At 42.4% G+C, this 22,903-nt stretch overlaps 1 protein-coding gene across 2 annotated transcripts in view; it reads right to left on the minus strand.

The window, feature by feature from the left end:
• Positions 1–1,291: 1,291 nt before the first annotated feature.
• LOC149281698 (fermitin family homolog 3-like) overlaps positions 1,292–22,903 on the minus strand; it is a 32,450-nt gene continuing 10,838 nt past the window's right edge. For both annotated transcript variants that reach the window (XM_089499025.1, XM_089499024.1), the window contains exons 7-14: positions 20,970–21,101; positions 16,617–16,666; positions 16,414–16,538; positions 6,240–6,346; positions 4,222–4,437; positions 1,787–1,911; positions 1,562–1,703; positions 1,292–1,474 (exon numbers count right to left, since the gene is read on the minus strand). In XM_089499025.1, the coding sequence (XP_089355151.1) occupies positions 1,292–1,474; positions 1,562–1,703; positions 1,787–1,911; positions 4,222–4,437; positions 6,240–6,346; positions 16,414–16,538; positions 16,617–16,666; positions 20,970–21,101 (1,080 nt within the window). The remainder of the gene's footprint in view (positions 1,475–1,561; positions 1,704–1,786; positions 1,912–4,221; positions 4,438–6,239; positions 6,347–16,413; positions 16,539–16,616; positions 16,667–20,969; positions 21,102–22,903) is intronic.

A 22,903-nucleotide genomic window follows, 5' to 3' on the forward strand; every position in this document is an offset into this window, starting at 1 on the left:
TACAAGCAAAAATCTTCAAAAAATCAGTCAACATAATGAATGCAGTGAATCAAGTGTAATTTTAATGTTTAGCATAAAACATATATGTTAGTGTGTATATATATATATATATATATATATATATATATATATATATACATACACAGATACCTAATGCATTTTAAGATATGCATGTGTATCTATTTATGTGAAACATAATACAGAATAATAAAGGCCACTGTTGCATCATTTTAAAGTATATATACTGTATATTTTTCAGTTTGTGTGCACATAGATATCCACTTTAGGAGGCAGGAAATAGAGTATGAACGGTTCTGTACTGAAAATGCACCATAGCTTGGATATATTTTAATTAGAACAGGTCAGAAATATTTGAAATTACATTATTTGTTTTATTAGCAGGATTAGGAAGTAGTTTCCTGTTGAACATCGGACTGCTTTAATCATATTAGAAAGGGAGACTTGGAGAGATCATTAGCACACAATATAAAGCGGCATGCCAGAACCTGTGTGTGAATGTGTGTATATAATTACAATTTCTATATTTTTTTGAAATGTCCTTCTAAAAATCAATGGGAGTATATACATTATATATAAGGCGTGTGTGCAATCAAATTTTATATGTCTATATATATATATATTTAATGTTTTTATAATGCACCTTTTACATTAAAATATGCATTTTACTACATGCATATCCAGCTATGTTTTCACATTTTCCTCCTCTCCTGTTGCTTCTAAGGAAGCACACATCATACCTAAGTATCCTGTCTTGGTATGCTTTCAAGTTAAGCTCCAATAGTAGTTGATTTTTAGACAGACATTTCAAGAAAAAATTATATATACACCATTTTTTGATGGATTAGTTTATAGTTATAGGTGTACATGTTCCATATCTGCTCAGAACAAAACATGGTTTAGGGTAGTTAGGGGGTTATTGAACCCCTTGGGATCATGAGGCAGGTCAGAACTTCTACATAACACTTTCTGAACAGGGTGAATTAAACAGTTTAAGATTAAGTGAATTTCATTTCTATTGACCCACCTTGGTTCAAGCTTTGAATTTAGTAACCCTAGCCTATTAGCCACAGTTGGCCAACAACCCATTTCCATGTTTATGTTATATGGGTTTCATTTGAATTGGTGGAGAACACCCATTGTAAACGGATAGCAGAGGAATTCAGTGGGTGATTGTCCACCTCAAATAAGAAAATAAAGAAATAAGAAATAAAGTCTAGTAAGAAGGATCAGATCCAAAGCAAGCAATGGGTAGGCTGTATTAGGGAGCAGATTAAAGAGCTTCGTGGCCACCCGTCAGCTTATAGAAGAGTTCTTCATTCAGTCCCTTTGATCCTCCATCCTTACCACGTGTGGACATGAAAATATAGCCACCAATGTACTCGTGTATGACTTTGCATGGTGCAGAAATGCAGGTGAAGGCTACATTTATATTCTCGGTGAATTCTATGGAAACCTGATATGGAAGAACAAGTCAGTAAAATAAACTAAGGGATAAAGCAAAAATGTTTCATTTTCTTATCTCCTCCCTGTCTTCACTCACTTGTCTTATGTCCCAGTTGACATTCCATTGTTTCATATTGCTGTACATCCATGTTTTGACCACATCTCCAACACCCAGGTCAATGCGTATCAGACGATTGCTGGCAATGCCTAATATCTCATCTCGACGGGCACCTTTAAATCTTTAAATATTGATATAATCAGTGAAAGAAAATATTTTATTAAGCACAAACAATTCACAGGAGTGATGTAAAGCAATACTGACCTTACAAGGAAGTATGAAAGTCCAAAGTCGGGCAGTGATTGCCAGGACTGAATAAAGCGTAGCTTGGCATCTATGAGAGAGAGCTGTGCAATATTTTGATATGCCTCTAAGATACGCGGCGTTAACTGAAGAAGAAGGACAATTAAAGTCAACAAAAAAAGGCTCCATTAAACCTGTAGACATTGTTTAACCCTCTCATGCAAGTCCCCAGCACTTTGCCTAGCACTTGCTAGACTATGGGAGTCTTTATAGTTCATCTAGAGCAGGGGTGTGCAAGTTTTTTCTGTAGTGGGCTACTTCATCAGAAATGTATGAGTGCATGGCCATTTAGCATTATAATGCAGGGTTAATGAAAAAGCAGTGGACAATTTTTTGATCAACTTTTATACGTCATTCTATCAATACTAAATTACTTAAACAGTAAAACAAAGTCAGTCCACAAACCATTTAACAAGCTTAGCCAAATAAAAGTGCACAAGGCTGGAGCACACTGTGGGTAGAAGATGGATTTAAGATGGCTGACGCACACTGGAGGCAGGGCTGAATAAAGAGCATCACAGGCCTGGTGCTGAGGATTTTGGTGGCCATTTTATGGAAATAAAATAGAATCTTAACTCCTCGGCATTGATGTGTACTGGATAAAGATGACATCAGTGCCTGGCAGATAATACAATCTTATGTGATAGGATTGGGAGTTATCAGTAAACTAAAAAAGTCATCATACACGGGACGCCTGAAGCCATAATTTGGTGCCATTGATTCTTTTTAATAAAATATTGACACCGACACCCAAACACACACACATCAAGACAAGCTCTGCCACACCGACACCCAAACACACCCAGACACACACCAGGACGGGGTCTGCCACACCGACACCCAAACACACACTGTTACGTTTGCACAGGTGAGGAAACCAGGATGCAGGATACAATGAATCAGTCTCTTATCGGACCCAATCAGGTATGGATGCCTCCTAGGCAGGAGTAGTGTTACTAGCACAGGGTAACAATAGGTATAGTCCAGTAATAAGGCAGAGAATAAACAGGGAATCCGGGTCAGGAGCAGAGAGGTCAACGTGGTCAATAGGCAAGCCAAGGTCGGTACCGGGTATCAGGCAGAGAGTGGTCAGGCAATCCGGGTCAGGAGAAGAGAGGTCAACGTGGTCAATAGGCAAGCCAAGGTCGGTACCGGATATCAGGCAGAGAATGGTCAGGCAATCCGGGTCAGGAGCAGAGAGGTCGTACCGGGTATCAGGCAGAGAATGGTCAGGCAATCCAGGTCAGGAGCAGAGAGGTCAACGTGGTCATAAACAGGTGATGGTCGGCAACAGGAATCAACATGAATCAACATAGAATACCAGCAACAGAGCATACAGCTTAGTTGTAAGAACAACTGAGCACTGAACAGGTATCAGTGCTCAGTTTTTAAACTAGCCGCCCTTCTAGATCCCGCCCCCAACCGTGACGACATCCAATGGACGTTGCTTCTCCTCCACGGGGGTATGGGATCGGAAGGGGGGCGTGGCATGTAGTGCCGTGGGTGTCCATCACTGTGCGGCGATTCATTCTTGTGAACTGCCGCGTACGAGGACACAGCGTCTCTGAATCGCCCCCCGGGAGGGGTAAGTATCGAGTACCCGCCACTCGTGATGCACTCCGAACCAGTGCGCAACGCCACGAGCACCCGGGCGACGCGTCCCGGACGCCACACCGACACCCAAACACACACAGGCTCTGCCACACCGACACCCAGACACACACACCAGGACGGGGTCTGCCATACTGACACCCAAACACACACACCAGGACAGGCTCTGCCACACTAAGCATAAAAAAATTTTCAGTGTACTTGTGTACTGATGCCCCAGCCAGGCCCCCTTTACTATTGATTAATGTGCCCCCCACAACCTTGTGTATTGCACCCCTTTGTGCATTTATGCCCCCACACCCTTGTGTATTGATTTATGTGATGCCCCAGCCAACCCCCTCCCTTGTGTATTGATGCCCCCACCCCTTTTGTATTGGTTAATGTAATGCCCAACCACCCTCTTGTCTATTGATGACCCCACTGCCATGTGTATTACCCCCCAGCCACACATTTTGTAATGCCATAACCCCCTCTTGAATATCTAACTATTTTTTGGTAATACTTACATTTTTCTTTTTTCCTTTTTTTTCCTTCTCTCCTCCGATGTTATGACCCTCTCCTTGCCACAAGAAACACCTTCTGTGAGCCCGCCCCCTCTAACATCATGTGTTCAAAGCAGCCGCCCGGCCGCGAAGTTCAAAGCCGTCGTAGTGCGGCTATGAAGTTCGCAGCCGGGAGGCCGCTTTGAATGTAAATTTCCAGGTGGGCCAGTCCAGCCCTGCTCACGGGGGCCCCTGATCTAGAGGGTTGCAGTAGTTTGGCATTGGTTAAGCTTAGCTACTTACTTGCTTGGGTTTGAGTTTCTTCTGGTATCTTGGTGACACCAAGGCATGCATATTGACAGAATCGATTGACATGGTGCTAGATGTTTGGGAGCTGGATTTCTGGAGTTTGAGGAAGGACAAAATATTCTGTACTTCATCTTTATATGATGGGTCACCCATTGTACGACCTTTTGCTGCCAAGCGACAGCCAGCCATCCAGTGGGCATATTGTTGTTCCTAAAAATAAAACCAATAAAAAAAATGTACCGAGGAGCTATCAGTTATTCCCACCCAGCTCACATACAAATGATATCTAGAAAAATAATGTTGGGACCATATACTGACTTGTATTCATTCCATTTACTTAAATGCTTTGTTAATTATTTGTTTTCACTTTCACACTGCATCAGCCATGCCCCAGAAGTTCAAAGAACAAATGACAATTTGTTTGGGTATGGCTCTCCCAAATTCACTGGTAGACTTTTATAATGCTTACCATTTTAATGACTACCTGTTTAACCTCACTCTCAGATATTTAAATTTTTAGTATTATGAGTGGTGTATATAGACTTGCACATTCAGATTTGTGCTACGAATCGCCAATAACGAGGAGGGCCCCTAATGCGACAAACGAAAGGCGAAACCTCTGAAATTTTGGTAAGATTTGTTTCAACTCATTTGTTTCAACATATTTTTTAGGATTGACAGTTAATTAGAAGATATTACTTTTCTAGAGAATTTAAACAGACTTAAATGACCTATGATTAGCATTTTGACAATGTTCCCAGAAAATGTGGTTAAGGTTCAAATTGGATAGCTTAAGCGTTGTTTAAACATAACAGATGATGCTAGTTAGATATTCGCAAATTCAAACTCCTCAGGAAACAAGACCAAGCTCCAAGAGGTTACATATAGCAAAGAAAAAAAAGCATTGCAACTTGCCCCCCTCCCCTCTCCTGTTGCCCCTCCCATCTCTCCTGTCAGTTTCATCTCTGCAGCTGCACAGATAGATTAGGGGAGACAAGGCAACGGCTGGAAAAGGTGAGTGAGCAGTTAGGGGGCAGATACAAAGCAAGGGGGTGCAGGGGGCACAGATAGGGCAGGTAGAGAGGATAAGGTTATAAGAAAAGGGGGCACAGAGATGTAGATATATTAAAAAAGGCCTCAGCATTTCATCCAAACCAAAAAGACAGGAAACTAAATTTGTTGTATGAAAACAAATGAGCCACAAACAAAATGAAAAATGTGTCAGAAATTATTTTAGGCCTTGTGTGCACTTCTAGTATATATATATATATAGATAGATAGATAGATAGATAGATAGATAGATAGATAGATAGATAGATATAGATACTGTTGTTTTTCAAACTAATAATGAGGTACTACACTTGTGTGCTCTCTTGATTATACAGACAGGCGTGAGTCAGCTATTTGTCACTCCCACTAAAGTATAACTGTGATGGGAGTTGTTTTTCTATGGCTCCGTAGTGCTCATAAGAGATGTTCTTTCTTATCTTTCTCTTATGCTTTACTGCTTTTTTGGCACAAGGCCATAGTGTAACTGGCATAGTATTTGTATCTGCGCACAGCTCTTGTTGGAACTTGGACCACTGTCTATTCAGATAAGAATATGATGTCCTCGTCCTGTTCTGAGAGTAATAAAAAGACCTGTTGTGCAGTTATTAATTTGAAGCTCTGTTGGAACATGGGGCTATGTCATCATGTCCAGCTGTTCTGTAGTGTACTCTCAATTGTGGAGGTTGGCTGATGTTGACATGAGATTCCTCCACATTGCTGAAGTAACCTGAACATAAGTACATGCTCTTTTGTTGTCTTTGATGCTGTAAACCATTACTGTTCTTCAAGAGTGCGTTTTGGCATTAGGTTATTTCCAAATCTGAACTAGTTTACTGATGTAAGGTCTTTCCCGTCAGCTTACAATGACACTTTAAGAAATAAAGTTTGTAAATTTTGTTGTAAAAAAGGTTGTAAAATAAATGTGATTGGTGATGAAGCTAGGAGATATCCATAACACTTACATCTTCACAGCGCAGAGAAACTTCATTCATTCCCTCCGTGGATGGGACTACCAGTCTGATACAGAACTTCTGAGAGGAAATGTTAACCTCAGGTACAACTTCACACCCTAGGAAGGAGGGAAATCAAATGAGATAAAAAGAAGGAAAGACATTCCATAAATGTTTGGGTCCAGTACTCTTAGCAAATATCATTCTCACTCCTTAGAAACAGTATTAAAACCAGTTTTAAAACTCCTTTCCTCATTTGGGCCAGCACTGCTCTACTCGTCCCTTGAGGCAAATACTATAACCAGCTATTTTTTTTCTTTGCTATCTGTACCTAGTATTATCACCAGCTCTCCTTTCCTCACCCCTTGGGCCCAGAACTATTACCAGCCCATATCTCCTGACTCTCTACTACTGAAGCTTAACACTATAACATGTAAAATATGGTATAAATTAGAGTAATTTTTATAAGGGTCCAACACATCATTGGAACCAGATCAACTCATCCCCATCCAAGCAGTCATCTCCCATTGTCTCACTTTCTCCTCAACCACCGAATAGATTGTTAGCTCGCAAGGCAGGACCCTCTTCTCCTTTACACCAGTTTGTTATTGTATGTGTTTTTGTATGTGAAATTGTTCTACTGACTGTAACAGCGCTGCGGAATATTCTGGCGCTTTATAAATAAATGTAATGTAATCAGGATGTTTCACATACATGTATAGTGCCACTATGCAGTATGTTTGTTCATGATCCCACATACTGAATGGTCACACTACACTTGTTATGGTCAACAACATATGTAAATGGAAAAAATGTTAGGATAAACATGCACATACAATGTGGCAGTTAAATTTACATTCCAAAATGGTTAAAAACAGCTGGTATTCTCCCCAACTTTAAAAAAAAAAAAAATTCTAAAGGGGTCTGTATCTTATACATGAAAAACCCACACTGATGTCACAAAAACCAGCAGGTGCAAAGTGTGTATTCTGTATACTAGACTTGTAAAAATTGAGCAAAAACGATTTGGATAAAAAAATTTGCGTTTAGTTTTTGATCCATTCATTTTCAACAAATTTTGTTTCCTGCCCTTTCAGTTCGGAGGGCTTTTTCCCTTCAGAAATAAAATATGTTGTCGCTCAGCTCAATCTCATGCTCTCTCTACCAATCAGTATCACCAGTGTACAGGCATTGTGAAAGTTTCTCTATACCCTCCTCCTTGTGTCTCAGCTTAGCAAAGCTAGGCATGATGGAGAGTCAAAAAATTACTATTACCCGATTTTTTAATGACCATTGCATGGTGTAAAATGCTCATAATCATAACCACTGGTGTGTGTGTGTGGGGAGGGATGCATCACTTCTCCACATGTTCTATTAAAAGGAAGCCTAACATCATGTCTTTCTCTGTGGTGAAAAAATGCAGCTTCATATGTTGTATTTGTTGGTTGTCACTACACACATCATGGACACATACAACAAACTCACACTTTGCTATACATTTAAGCTCTCCAAGAATCATATACACAGCAGTTTTTATATTACATTCTCCCTGCTGAACAAACAGTCAGAGGACAACATAATCAAAAAGTAACTGTGAGGAGAACTGATGTACCCAAAATAAAATAGTGTATAATAGATAAATGTTTTAGAAATACTTTCCCTTTGTTTTCTTACAGCTGCCACCTTAATAAACACCTCTCTCCAGGTGTTACAAATTATAGATTCAATTCTGTTTAGGGGCGCTCATGTAAGCTAAAAGGGAAAAAAACAACAACACTAGTGTAAAACAGGGGTTCTCAAACTGCGGCCCTCCCGCTGCTGCAGGACTACATCTCCCATACTCCTCAGCCAGCCCCTTAGCTGAAGGAGCATTATGGGAGATGTAGTCCTGCAGCAGCTGGAGGGCCGCAGTTTGAGAACCCCTGGTGTAGAATGTTCACTAAATTAATTGTTAATGGTGTCAGTTGCACTCGCAATAGTGCTGAAAATTTTCATGTGCTTCTACACAATCTACACTATTGTTGTTGTTTTTTTCCCTTTTATCTTACATGAGCGCCCCTAAACGGAATTTAGAGGACAACATAATACAGTTGATACAGCACTGTTGGGTAAAATTTCTTCTATTTTATTTAATTTTCTTTTTCAAATATATGTTTTATTGTCTTGTCACAACAAGAAAACAAAAACTGGTTGGAGAAGGAAGTAAGGGAGATGCAAGGCATGTAACTCCAAAAAGTATAGGTATACATGGAGCCCAGCGCAATGGGCTAATACAGTAGCATATAATCCACATACATTGTCAATGAAAGTACAGGAACAGAAATCATATTTCCCACCACAGTAATACACCAGATGGAAGGCTCCAAGTACATTATCGACGGACTCTCGTCCAGTCGGACAGGAGACCCCAAGGACGAGTCACCAGTGAACCAAACCGTAAAAAAAAAAAAACAAAACAAAAAAACAGTTGAAGTAGGCAATGGTGGGATGGTGGGAATAAGTGTGGAGGCGCAGAAACCACAGCACAGTAAATACAACAAGGGGTAAGTAGGGTAGAGAAAGGCGTCAGACAAAAAGGGAAAAGGAGGAAAGAAACAGATAAGAGAGAGAGAGAGAAGAAAAAAAGAGGGGGGGGGAGAAGTGACACAGCGCCCCACCCAGCAAATGACCACTCACACCATCAATAGGGCCTGAACATCTGGGCTTGCAATTTATTCCATCCAATAATACCACATCTTCCTATACTTCTCACTTTGATCATCAAAAGACATGGCCAGTTCCTCCAAAGTTCTAATGTGTTCTTCTTTCAAGATCCACTCCCGAAAGGAAGGAGGCAGAGGATCTTTCCAGTGAAGCGGTATTAAGGCTTTTGCGGCGTTCAGAAGGTGAGGCACGATCGATTTTCTATAACTAGTGACCGATCGAGCAGTATGATGCTAAAGGAACAAATCAGGTGAAAACAGTATCGGATGGTCCGTGAATCTAGGCATGAGCAAATGGATCTGACGCCAAAATGGAATTATCTTCGGGCACTCCCACCATAAATGCAAAAGCGAACCCACCCCTGAGCCACATCTCCAACACGTATTCGACAAATCTGGGAAGGCAGCATGGATTATATCGGGGGACCGATACCAGCGGGTCAGGAGTTTTTAAGAGGTTTCCTGCAGTTTCGTACTATGTGAAACTTTATGGGTGAGAAGAAAATTTTTTTTTCCCAGTCTTTTGGGCTTAAAGGGATCTGCAGTGTCTGTTTCCAGAAGCCTTGAAAGCACAATGGGACAGTGTTTTGCGCCCGCAAAATAAGTTGATATAATATCAAAACGCCGTGGGGAGGGAGGGATGATCAAAATTAGTGAGGTCACATGTCATGGTATGTTTTCACCAATTGACAATAGTGAACTTTGTCTGTAACAGTAGTCTGGTAGAATCGTTTCCAAGGGTCGCAATTTATTATCAAGTAAGAAGTCCGAAATCAGAGCCCTGTCTGTCAACGCGGTTGACAAAAAAGGACCAGCAACCTGTGCTTGTGGGAAGTCGGGATTGTTTCTGATAGGTGTTAGGGGCGAGGGATACGTCGTCAGAGAGTGCGTTAAATGCAGAGAATGTAGTGTGAGTAGTGTAGCCTTCACAAATGGGTGATTGCAGGCGAAAGCTCGGGAGTGATGTCGCGGTAACCATAAAAGGTGGTGTAGGGGTATAGAGGTTGCCTGGGCTTCAATACTGACACACAGTTTATGTTTAGGTTGATGGGACCATTCCAAGGCCCTCAAAAGGTGACATTTGTGTTGAGGAGACCACGTATTAAGATCCTTCTGAATGGTCTTAATGGTCGCTAATAGGGGGATGAAGTTATGTCGGTAAAGGTCTGATAAGTCCCGTGTAAACCAGACTCCCAGACATCTTAGCTTTCCCTCACACCATTTGAAGGGGAAGCTGGAACGTAAGTGCAGGGCGTCCAGCGTCGCCATATTGATGTTCAAGATTTCAGATTTTGAATTATTAATTTTCAGATTAGTCAATTCCCCATATTCTTTTAATAACCGGAAGTGATAACCGTGGTTGCGTGACTACAAAAAGCAAGTGGTCTGCATATCCCAGGATTTTGTGCATGATCTGGAGGCCCGAATGTCTACATTCTGCTGGATAGATTCCATGAAAGGCTCTAGGGAGAAAATAAAAAGCATGGGAGAGAGCGGGCAACCCTGTCTTGTCCCATTCGCGATGGGGAAGGAATCAGTTAACACTCCGTTAACCCTAATCCTAGCTGAAGGGTGGGAATATAAGAAAGAGACCCAGCGTCACATGTTGGGTCCAAAACCCATATGATCCAAGGCTGCGAACATAAAGGACCAATCCAACCTGTCAAAAGCTTTCTCACCATCTGTTGACAGGAGGATGGTTTCAGTCTTGGAGGTTATCGCATAATGCATCAAGTTCACAGCTCTGAGCGTGCTATATCGGGACTCTTGTCCCGGCGTGAAACCCGTTTGGTCAGGGTGCACTAGGGACGGGATAAAACGTTGCATCCGATTGGCCAGAATTTTAGAGAGTAATTTGAGATCTGCGTTAAGCAGGGAAATAGGGCGGAAGCTACTGCATTGTTCCAAGTCCTTGCCTTCTTTGGGGATCAGAGAGATGTTAGCCATCACAGTGTGTGGGTGAATGTCTATACCCTCCAGAATAGCGTTAAAGGAGCTCACCATCTGTGGACCCAGGACCTCCAACAATTTCTTATAGTAGAGCAAAGGAAGCCCGTCGGGCCCAGGGCACTTCCCCAATTTCGACGCTTTAATTGCCGTCCCTAGCTAAGTCAAAGTGATAGGAGTCTCCATACTATCCGCCTGCTCCACAGCCTTTTCTCCGCAGAGTTCTTGAAAGGTAAGCATGTACTTTAGCTGACCGGGAAGCCTGAGTAGCTGGCGAAGTAGCACCAGACAGATTATAACGATTAGAGTAATAGTCTGGCATAATCTCATGAGGAAGTCTGTAGTGGGAACTAGCCGTGGAGCGTATTTTAGGGATATAGTATTGTCTGCAGCGAGTTCTCAAGGCCCTAGCCAAATATTTACCGGGTTTGTCCCTGTGTTCATAATATAGGGCCCTCAGCCATAGGAAAGAACACCTCGCTCTAGTGACCAGCAATGAAGAGAGAGCTCTACATAAGAGGACCAATTGATGGAAGGCAGTGTCAGTAAGAGTATCTTTATGGGCTTGTTCTAATGTCGCTATGTCTTAATACAGTTTCCCTAGGGCGGACGTAGCCGCATTCTTCCGTTCAGACCCGACTTTTATGAAATGTCCGCAAACTACACACTTATGAGCCTCCCATACAGTCAGAGGGGAAACATCTGGGGTGTTATTGTCTGTAAAATAGTTAATCAGAAGTGATTTTGTGTCAGCCTGAAGCACCGGATCTGTAAAGAGCGATTCGTTAAGTCACCATGTCGTTGCTGTCGGTCGGGTTAGTGTCGAGGTCAAGGACATTATCAAGGGTGCGTGATAAAACCAAGTGATCAGACCGTAATGCGCAGACAACAATTTGGGGAGATGGTAATATGGCATAAAGAGGTAGTCGAGTCTAGTATAGAGTCTTTTGGCAGCGGAGAAAAAACTGTAGTCCCTATCGCAGGGATGAAGCGCCCTCCAACAATCTACCAGCTGAAGATCATGCAGTAAAGCTTTCATTTTTTGGGAGACATGCGGGGGAGTTCAGGAGTGCCCTTCGGAAGTATCCAGTCTGGGTTCAAATGCCACATTGAAATCCCCGCCCAGGATCAAGAGACCCTCTTGGAAGGGGCGTAGTAATCTAAGAATCTTGGAGAAGCAACGGTGCTGCTATCTATTGGGTAAATACACGTTAGCAAAAGTATGAAGAGAATCTGCGATAGTGCCTTTTACAAAAATAAACCTACCATTCGGGTCAGTCATATGAGCTTTCTTGATAAATGGCATATGCTTAGCAAAAAGTACAGCTACACCTCTGGATTTAGACATTATGTTATTGCTGAAAAACCCCATTGGGCATTGAGTAATGTCGGTGGTCTGGTCGCCTTAAAGTGAGTCTCTTGAAAATAGACAATAGATGCCCTGTGGTGCTTCAGATCCCTCAATAAATGAGAGCGTTTTTCACAGGTGTTCGCCAACACAGGAGTCATAGCGAAGAGAAGCAGAGGAGAGGGAGAAATAGAAAAAGAGAAGAGAGAGATGTAGGAAAAGATAAAAAAGGGGGGGAGAAGGGGGGAAAGGGGAAAAGACAACACTTGGAGTGGCTACCGGGTAATGGAACAAGCCGCCTCTAATAATGGAGGACAGCAGCCACGACCACCCCAATATTGTGAAGGGGGAAGCGCCACCCGTCCAAGAGAGGACCAGAAGAAACAGAATAACAATGTTCTGGGAGGACCCGCCGCCACCCAAAACCTGTAGAGCGACAGTCAGATCCTGTATGGGGAGACAGATACGGAAGAAGATACAGTACAAACACAGTATGTCATGGCACCATTTACTGGTAAGAGACGTTACAAAGAACAAGGTATATGTTTAGAGAGACAGGAGTCAGATAACATACATGTGTGTAGTACAATGGGCAATAGAGTCAAGCAAATTACAACTGCCCACCATGTTACAGAAGCATCTGCTGCAATCTGTATGTGAGCTGACTACGAGCAGAAGCAAAGGAATATATACAGGTAGATCATAAGCAGGAGTAATGCTGTACCCACGAAAGAAAAAGAAAAACACAAAACCCAAACCCCATACCTCCTGTGGGGTGTAAATATAGAGAACGTGTGTGTACAGTGCAATATTACGGAGCAGCTCAGGGTGAGCTCAGGGCGCAAGTCAGAGCATATTGCCTAAGAACGAACCACATGTGGTGTGGTCAATTCAACACCAGAGATATAAAAATCCAACATAGAAAATACAGGAAAAAATTGGCTTCAGTAGTAGAGTCTCTTGGTTCAGATATTTTAACGTCCTGAAAGCAACTGGGCGACTAGAGCCGAAAAGTAGTCGGCAGACACGGACAAAAACAAAACAAACAAAACTTAATTTCCCCCACCGAATGTAGCCACAGCAATTAGTGTAAAATGTATAGTGCAATACCTCAAAGCACCCCAGAGGGGGCCTTGACATCAAGCACACAGTGCAACCCAAAAAATATATCAGTATACAGCATAGGAAGCAGACTACAGAGTCTGAGGGTGCAACCGTGGCAATACCTATGATGAATCAGCAGAAGGACGTTCCACAGGCACGGGGGGACATTTTTTTTTTTATATATATTCCCCCCACGTAATGTAGTCATAGCAAGTAGTGTATAATGTATAGTGCAATATCGCAATGCACTGATATCAAGCTATAACGTAAAGTGCAGTGATCTACACATTTCAACAGAAAACATATATCAGTATATAGCATAGTAAACATGCAGTTAACTGTGAATGATGTAGCTGCCGATGCATAAACAATAATACAACATTGCGCCACAGGTATTAACCCTTTGCGGTCCTATGTATCCGACAAAATATTTTACTGCTTGTGGTCCAATGTCTGATTTACTAGTTGACGGTTAGGTGTCACTTTTATAGAAAAAAATATTTTACAATGTTGGATTTCCTAGTGGCCACTAGATGTCGCTATGATAAGGAAGAATTAGCCATATTATTAGTACAGAGTGATTCTGAATGTGATATTAGAGACGAAGATGATTATTTAAAAAAAAAGTTTTATACAATGAAAAAACTATAGAGACTAACATGGTTTTAGAATAGTATTTATTAAATGCTTATTAAATGTAGTTATAAGAAAACATAACAGTTTTGTGCTTGGTGCACTTAGTAAAAATGTATTGGACCACAAAGGGTTAAAAAAATAGTGGCCATCCTATCTGGACTTATGTGTTGTTGGAGCAACCAGTGTTAAATCCCCAGGGTGAAACTTTAATGCACATGACTTTCACACAACTGATGTCAAAGTAGCAGCAATCTAATTCCAAAATATAAGCAACAGCTGCAAGCCTTTGGTTTACTTAATTTTTACCACTCTTTCTTACAATCAAAACCCACTATTGCGGAACCTCTTCATTGTTTACATGTTTACATTCATAATAACGTTTACAATGATACAAAGAAACTGTTGTCAGACAACCACTCACCCTTACTTGTAAAGAACAAGATAAGCACCAAAATATGTATAATAAGCAAATCTATATCAATATATGTGTGTATGTATATATATATATATATATATTGATATATATATATGTGTATAAATAGACAATAAATGCTACACTTGGGCGTTTTCCGCGAATATTCGCCCGTTCCTGTCTTCTGTTCGGGTGAATATTCGTGTGCGTTCTTCGTGTTCGTTGTTTTCTTCGTTTTTTCCGGGTTTTTTTTTAGAAGGGATTAATATGGGGTTAACGCGGTACGGACTACGCCGCAGCTTTGGCACCAGGAGTTTAAATGTCCGTACGAGCAAGTCTAGTGGTCGCCTGCAGGGGCCTCGTCTGCCATCAACCAATGAAGTACACCTGTACACGTACAGGTGTACAGGTACAGACTTTTAAAATCCTTTCCCAGCAACTTGTCTGGCAGAGACCACTGGTCTCCCTGCTACAACAGTTAAAAGTCCGTACGAATGACCACTAAAGTCGCTTGCACAGACCTTTAACTGTTTTAGCAGAATAATCTTTGTGTTAGTCATCTAGCCTACCTTATCTCTGCAGCATCGCAGGGGTTAACGGGAGCAGAAATCCGTAGGTTTGCCGTCAGGAGTTAAAAAGGCTGTGAGAGTGAGCCTATTGGTCCCCTGCAGGGTCTTCCTCCGGCATCAACCAATTGGTTGATGCCAGGGGAGGACCCTGCAGGCGACCAATAGAGTCGTTCGCATGGCTTAACCCCTGACGGAGGACCTGCGGATTTCCGCTTCCGGCAACCCCTACGATGCTGCGGAGATAAGGGAGGCTAGATGGGGAAGGGACCAGGGAGAGTAGCAGACGAAGACTAACACGAAGATTATTCATGTTGTGTGTCTTCGTGTACGTTTTACCGCCGCTATCTTCGTCTCTTCGGGACAAACATGAAAATGCACTCTTCGTGTTCGTTTTCATGTTCGCCCGAAGACGAATGCACAAGTCTAATAAATACAAAGCACCAAGCAGAAAGAATCATAAACAAATGATCTGACCTGCAGCTACGGTGAGCAGCAGAGAAAGAATATTAGGGATGTCTTAGGGTTTATATGCTGCTATACCTTGTTTTTTTATTGGTTGTTTCCAGTGTTATGCTAACTCTTTCTTTGCTGCTGTCTGTGAGAGTAAAGGAAGATATGCAAATAGGAACACTCCTGTCTTGCCTTAAAATAACATTTACAATGATACAAAGAAACCGTTGTCAGACAACCACTCACCCTTACTTTTAAAGATTCTCCAGATGGAATTAGAACTGTACTCAGTCATACTTTGAAAAATGGTGGTAAAGCTCCTTTATAGAACTTTGTCTATACCTGGGAGGAATTGTGCCCATTTGACAAGGAATCTGTAGCTTTTGTTTCAAGACACTCTGCAACTATTTTTGAATTATTTATTTATTTGTACATTTATTTTAATAATCACATTGTGATTAAAAAGCTGGGCTCCATTGACTTGCATAATTCAATCAGTACTTGTATTCAACAAGTTCTCAGGAGTTCTCAGGAGGGTCTGGAGAGACCCTTTTGGAAACGTGTTTATTTTTTCAAAGGACGCCGCCATCTGGCGAGAGGCAAAATCTCTTGCAGTGGCACTTCTGACCGCTCTACAGAGCGGTTACTGTATGTCCTGGGGTAGGTTTCTGAGCTCCTAAGCTCTTTTAAACCGGGAGTCCATAACCATACAATATATGGCGGCCGTTGCCATCTGGGGGAGGGGCCACACGGGGACATTGAGGCATTACAGCAACACCGCTTGGGTGAGGAAATGATCTACGAAGTCATGACGCACCAGGCATGTCAATTGTTTTTAACTGTTTTTTGTGACGTCAATTGTCGTCAAAGGGTTAAGTATATGTATATTACATTTTCCTACATTGTAATTGCATATTGTATTGTTTGCAGGGGCATAGTAAGTCGAAAAAATTATGGTATATATTTAATCACTTTTCATTTCAGTGTCCCTGTATCCATGCAGTAAGTTTTTACTTACCCTTTAGTCCCAGTACAAGCAATGGCTCCCCTTTGGCCTCTTCTTTGGTTTTATAACATGACAGATTGGTACTTTTCAGCTGCACCCAGTTCTGTTTATAGCCCTTCAGAGTCATTTTCCGTGGTCTGGCATAGGAGACAAAAGTGTTGTTACAGTGCAGATGGTTCAGTTCATTAAAGAGCTAATTATAGAGCAGCAGTTACCTGAACACTCGCAGATATTCCTCCAGCTCTGGTTCAATAAGGATGTCTTCCTAAGAAAAAAAGCCATGCACACTATTACAGTCAACTGCACTTAATAGTATTAACGCCTGCAACTGAAGACAGACAGATACAAGAAATGGTATCCCTCAGCAGGGAAAGACAACTATGTATGCATTAGTTTACTGTATTATCCATAAACTAGGTGCATTTATGTGAAGAGTGACTGATGGCCATTTATTTTATGTGCATGTGCATAACTGGGTCTAAAAAGAAATACTATGAACACTCAAAGTTAAAGTTAAGTTGTTATAATTATACAGCCAACGTTTTGGCAATGCAAGGCCTTTGTCAAGGCAAAAACAAGTTTTATAAGTTTTTTGCACGATAAAGGCCTTGAATGGCCAAAACGTTGGCATAATAAATATTATAACTTCTTAACATTAATCTTGAGTGTCCGTGATATTTCTCTTTAAATCCGATTGGATAACTGACTGGGACACGGGGTACATCGCTTTATACCGCTTGCACTTTGCTTCTACTTTTATCTTCTGCTTTAAGGAATGATGTCCACTGACTGATTTGTATAACTGCATGTGCACACCTGGAAGCTCTTAAGGTTTGACCAAGTCTCCAGGTAAAGCCCTGCTTTCCAGAGTCTTCAAGTATGTTCATTCTTTCTTAAGTCTAAAGGACCAGTATTGTTCTCTCCCACTCTCACTCTCTAAAGGCCAGACTAGAGGGTTAGCCCCAACCCTTCACAAAGCCACTCCCCAAGTAGAAAAAGAGCTCCAAGTAGCCTAACCTCAGAATTTCCCAAGTATGACCATTTGTTACCAGACATGTGCCATATTAGCATACCGGGAAACTCTCTGGGTCAACAGTCGAATCCTCCGGGTTGTGGGAGCGGGGTCTTGTTTTTAGGCAGTGTGTAATTAGCAAGGACATATACACAGAAAATAACCAAATATACTAGCAGCTTGGTGTGGTGTGTACACCGGTGTGGCTCTAGGTTTTTACATAGAAACATAAAATTTGGCGTCAGATATCAACTATTAGGCCTATCTAGTATGAGCGTCTTGTACAGACCTTAATCAGTCCTCTTTCTTTCTCTTAGATTCCAAATAGCCGTAAACATATCCCATGCATGTTTCGATTCTCTCACTTCTCTGTACCACTTATGCTAAAAGTGTTTTCCACTTAACTACCATCCTCTCTGTAAAGTAAAACTTTAGATTACATCTAAGCCTCTGACCTGCTAGTATTAGATTATGACCTCTTTAACTTTAAAGAATAAACTTTCTTCCTGTACCTTAGGGCCTTAAGCAAAACATGTTAGGTGAACCGCTTCTTAAAGAGACATACAAGTGTCCCAAGGAGACCCCTGAACAATCATACATATGAATACAAATGGGTATTTAAGTACTTCATATGCATTGTTCAAAATTGGAAAAAAAAACACCTTTACTTTAGAGAGAAGCTGCAGCTTCCTTCTCCCTCAGTGACATCTTGAGCTTAAAGCAGCCCAATAGTGGCAGGACACCACTCCCACTGGAAGTGATTTTCCTGCATGTGCACAGGGGTTTCATTAGACACCTACTTTGAGCTTTTTCCAGCCAGCAATGGATCTGACTGGCAGTAAATGTATCATGTTCAGGGCGACGTGGGCCACTAATGCATTTGCAAATGGGGGAATCACATAGATGAAGGGACAACACAACCATCATTGCATTAAAGAGCATATGATTGCTGGAGTGTCTCTTTAAGTAGGGTTTCCGGGGACAGTCCCCAGAATGAGAACATTTTCCCGAGACAAATTTTGTTCCTAGACATGTCCCCGGATGCAGGGCCGGATTAACATTCACACCCGCATAGGACCTGCTGCTTTCCTGTGCATTGCTCGCACACACGTCTCTTGTACCGCCCAGGGGAAGCAGGAACCCAGCGGAGTCACGTCAATTTACGTCACATGACCCTGCTCTTTTCCTGCTTCCCCTGGGCAGTACAAGAGAAATTGCTCGCACAGAGCAACACAGAGGGAAGCAGCGGCCCCTGCAGAAATCTGCAAGCGGCACCGATGTACAATGTGGGGCTAGCTAGGGGCAATACACAAGGCAATTACTGTGGCCACAGCAGCCATGTTTTCTAGGACCCATATACCTCTTTACATATTGTTGGCCAGCCCAGATAAAATACTGCCCTGCAGTATGGGGGATGTATAGACTTATAGAAGGGAACTAATTAGTCAGATATACATCCCCATACTGCAGGGCAGGGCAGCATTTTATCTGGGCTGGTGGCATCAATACACAAGGGGGCAAAAAAACACAAAGGGGGTCGACAACAAAGCAGTGTGGGAAATACTTTTTTTTATTGTTGTAGCTTAGCCCTGTGTGTTTGCGTGTCGGTGTGGCAGCGCCTGTCCTGGTGTGTGGTTTTTTTTGGTGTCGGTGTGCCAGAGCCTGTCCTGGTGTGTGTATTTGGGTGTCGATGTGGCAGAGCCTGTCCTTGTATGTCTTTATTCATCTGTTTCCTGACACTTTACTTACTGTAGGAATAAATATAACTATTTGATGAAACACCCTCCTAAATTTGTCGTCACTTCAAAGGACAAAACTTTCTAGGAGCAGAAATCAGTGAAAGGAAAAGTAAAGGTATTATGTTATTTAATCTATTTTAATCTGCATATTTTATTGAAAAGAATTAGCACTAAATTGTGGCTTCAGGCATTTCATGTATGTACTCCTAATAAGATTCTATCGTTTATTATCTGCCTAGCACTGATGTCATCTTTCTCCAGTATACATGGATGTCGAGGAGTTACGATTCTGTCTATTTTGTTTATTTCCATAAAAAGGCCCACCAAAATCCTCAGCACCAGGGCCATGATGCTGTTCATCAGCCCTGCCCAAAAGATTTTTCTCACAAAATGTGAGAAATAACACATATATCATACAATCACTTCATAAACACATACCTAATACACTGCACATATAATTTGAAGAAAATATGCTTATAAAATAGTTTTTTACCATTTGCCAATTAAAAAAATAAAAGTCCCTGAATTTTATTTTAAAAATCTGGTCACCTTACTTTAAGTACCGTATTTGCTCTATTATAAGACGACCCCCCAAAATCTGAATATTAATTTAGGAAAAAAAGAAAAAGCCTGAAGTTTTACCAGTAAATGTTAATTCATATAAACTATGTAAACTATTTTTTTAAATAAAAGCTATGATTGAGAAAAATATTTTGTTTTTAATTCCTTTTATTTTCCAACCTGCCCCCCCAGTTATGCACATCTTTCCCCAGGCTTGTCACTCTGCCCCATAAATGCCTTAAACCCCCTATATGCCACTGTGCCCCATGATATGCCTTTTAACCCTCTATATGCCACTGTGCCCCAAGATATGCCTTTTAACCCTCTATATGCCACTGTGGCCCATGATATCCCTTTTGACCCCCTATGTGCTACTCTGCCTCCGGAAATGCCTTGTACCCCTATATGCCACTCTGGCATTTAGGGGGTTAAAAGGCATATTATGGGGCAGAGTGGCATATAGGGAGGTATAAGGCATTTCAGGAGGCAGAGTGGCATTAAGGGGGTTAAAAGGCATTTCATAGAGAAATGCCTTATGCCCCCCATTTAACACCCCCCCCCCAAAAAAAAAACTTACTGGTGCTTCTGACTCCTAGTGTGTTGTCCGGGCAGCGTGTAGACAACTTCCGCTGCAGCCGGAAGGAGGTGCGGTTAGCAGCGGGGGTTGTCTGCGTCCATCGTGCAGACCTTCCCCGGCTGTCAGAGAGAATTCCCCGGTGAGGGGAACTCTGATCTCTGAGAGCCGGGGAAGGTCTGCGCGATGGACGCAGACAACCCCCGCTGCTTACCGCACCTCCTTCCGGCTGCAGCGGAAGTTGTCTACGCAAATCGCATAGACGTCTACACGCTGCCCCGGCTATACACCAGGGACTCAGAAGCACAGATAAGTTGGGGGTGGGGGTTTGGGCAGGGGAGACAGGAGGATCCAGGTCCCCTGCAGCGTTGCGGGGGATTTGGATCTTAGTCTCATAGTCAGACCTATTTGAGGTCTGATTACAAGACGACCCCGATTATAAGACGAGGGGTATTTTTCAGAGCATTTGCTCTGAAAAAAACCTCGTCTTATAATCAAGCAAATACGGTACATCTGATGAAAGTAGATAATTATACATGAACAAAGAAACAAGTTTGTTAATACATCAGGTACATTATAGTGACATGCATTAGGGAAAGCTGTGCCTTACCCTTCTAACTTCTCATTAGATCTATGGGTTCCCTATATAGTGATAGTAATATAGCAAGTATTTCCCTCTCACCAGGGCGTCGTTGGGAGTAGATGCCTCCAGCTTGACCTCCAGATGTGAAAGTGCTTCCTCCAAATCCTGCAGGGCTGGGTCTGGGGTCATATCCATTGGGTTTGAGTTAACTGATAACTTGTTCACGTGGTACTACAGAGAAAGAAGAAGATATCTCAAAACAAACAAAACAACATTAATGATTTATATAACAATGTATATATATATCTCATTCCAGAGGAGGGCTGGCAAGAGGGGGGATCCTCTAGGATATCTGATTTGAAGATTTTGAGGCGCTGCCTTAAACCTGGATGTCTAGCATTACAAGAGCTAAAGCATGGGTTTACAGTCCTTGAATGCTGCAAATAGCACATTTAGTATCCTTGCCTGAAGGCAAGTAGTTTTGCTCATTTTTTATTGAGATGCCTGTGGTTAAGATTGAATATCCAAAAATTGTGGCATGTGAGCGATCTTCCAGGGATGGATTTAAGAAGCCTGTGACTAAAGGCAGCATTTATAACCTGACTGGATTCTTACTGTGCCCCTTCTATACACTTTCTGTGCCATTTAGCACCGGCCAACCAGATATTTGCTTAGCTTGCCAGAAGGGCAGCCCAAGCCTTGAAACACTGCTTTCTCAATCAAAACCAAGCTGGTACTAAAGGCAACATTGTCTTTCTTTATAATTAGATGGTAAGTGATGGCCAGCGTCAGTATGTAAAATTTGCAAACTTTTGCACCAAAAATAAACTTTACATTATTTAAGTCTGGAAACGTCCTATATGTTAACATGCTATGGTTTTTGTCCATGACGGTATACAAGAGATCAGGGTGCCATTCGAAGGTATGGTCAAAGAGGTATGATTTGAGCCACGAGAGAGCCATGTCACAGATGCCATGAGAATGAAGGGGTTGCAGAAGGAGAGGATGGTCAACAGTGTCAAAGGCTGCAGAGAGGACTAGAGTACGAGCAGTGTAGTGTAGTGACTATTTGTTTTAACAGCAAGGAGATGGTTACACATTTTGTCCTGTGGATGGAAGCCAGATTGTAGAGGTTAACAGTGGCGTCGGCAGGGGGGGGCCAGAGGGAGAAAGAGAGGCGCCGAGCGGTTGCTGAGGATTAAGTTCTCAGCAACCGTTCGGCGCCTCTCACTCTTCTCCGCGACCGCGAGGCCTCTGCCTTGGTCGCAGTGCCGGCATTTCAAGCCGGGCGCCGGTATATGTCGTCATATCCGGCGCCCGGCAGTGAAGCCGCGCACACTGCAGAACCAGGGATACAGAGACCTCGCGATCTCACCGCTGGACAAGCCCAAGGTAAGTGAACTTCAAAGGGGGGTAGAAAGTTAGGAGGGGGTTAGAGAGTCAGAAGAGGTAGATAGGTATAGATTGGGAGGGAGAGGGGATAGATAGGATAGATTGGGAGGGAGAGGGGGTAGATGGGATAGATATGATAGATAGGGAGGGAGATGGGGGTAGATGGGATAGATTGGGATGGAGATGGGGTAGATGGGATAGATTGGGAGGGAGATGGGGTAGATGAGATAGATAGGGGGGGAGAGGGGGTAGATGGGATAGATTGGGAGGGAGAGGGGGTACATAGGATAGATTGGGAGGGAGAGTAGGTATATAGGGAGGCAGAGGTGGTAGATAGGGAGGGAGAGGGGGTAGATAGGATAGATTGGGAGGGAGAGGGGGGTAGATAGGATAGATTAGGAGGGAGAGGTGTTTATGGGACAAACTTGGCGTACGTTCAGCTGTTTGGGGACAAAGTTGACACAATATGTAATTTGGGTGCTGGTCGGGTTTTATGTGGGCAGTGTGGACACCAGGGCTGGCTTTGGGGTGTGTGACCAGTGATCTATGCCTGTAATTTAGGGTGTTTTATCTATACCTTTAATGCAGAGTTTATATGTAATTTCCAATTGATTTATACCTGCAAAGCTGGGTTTTGTGTC

This window comes from Sceloporus occidentalis, unplaced genomic scaffold, assembly GCF_023333645.1.
Source record: "Sceloporus occidentalis isolate IW3139 unplaced genomic scaffold, rSceOcc1.0.p SCAF_128, whole genome shotgun sequence".
Lineage (NCBI taxonomy): Eukaryota > Metazoa > Chordata > Lepidosauria > Squamata > Phrynosomatidae > Sceloporus > Sceloporus occidentalis.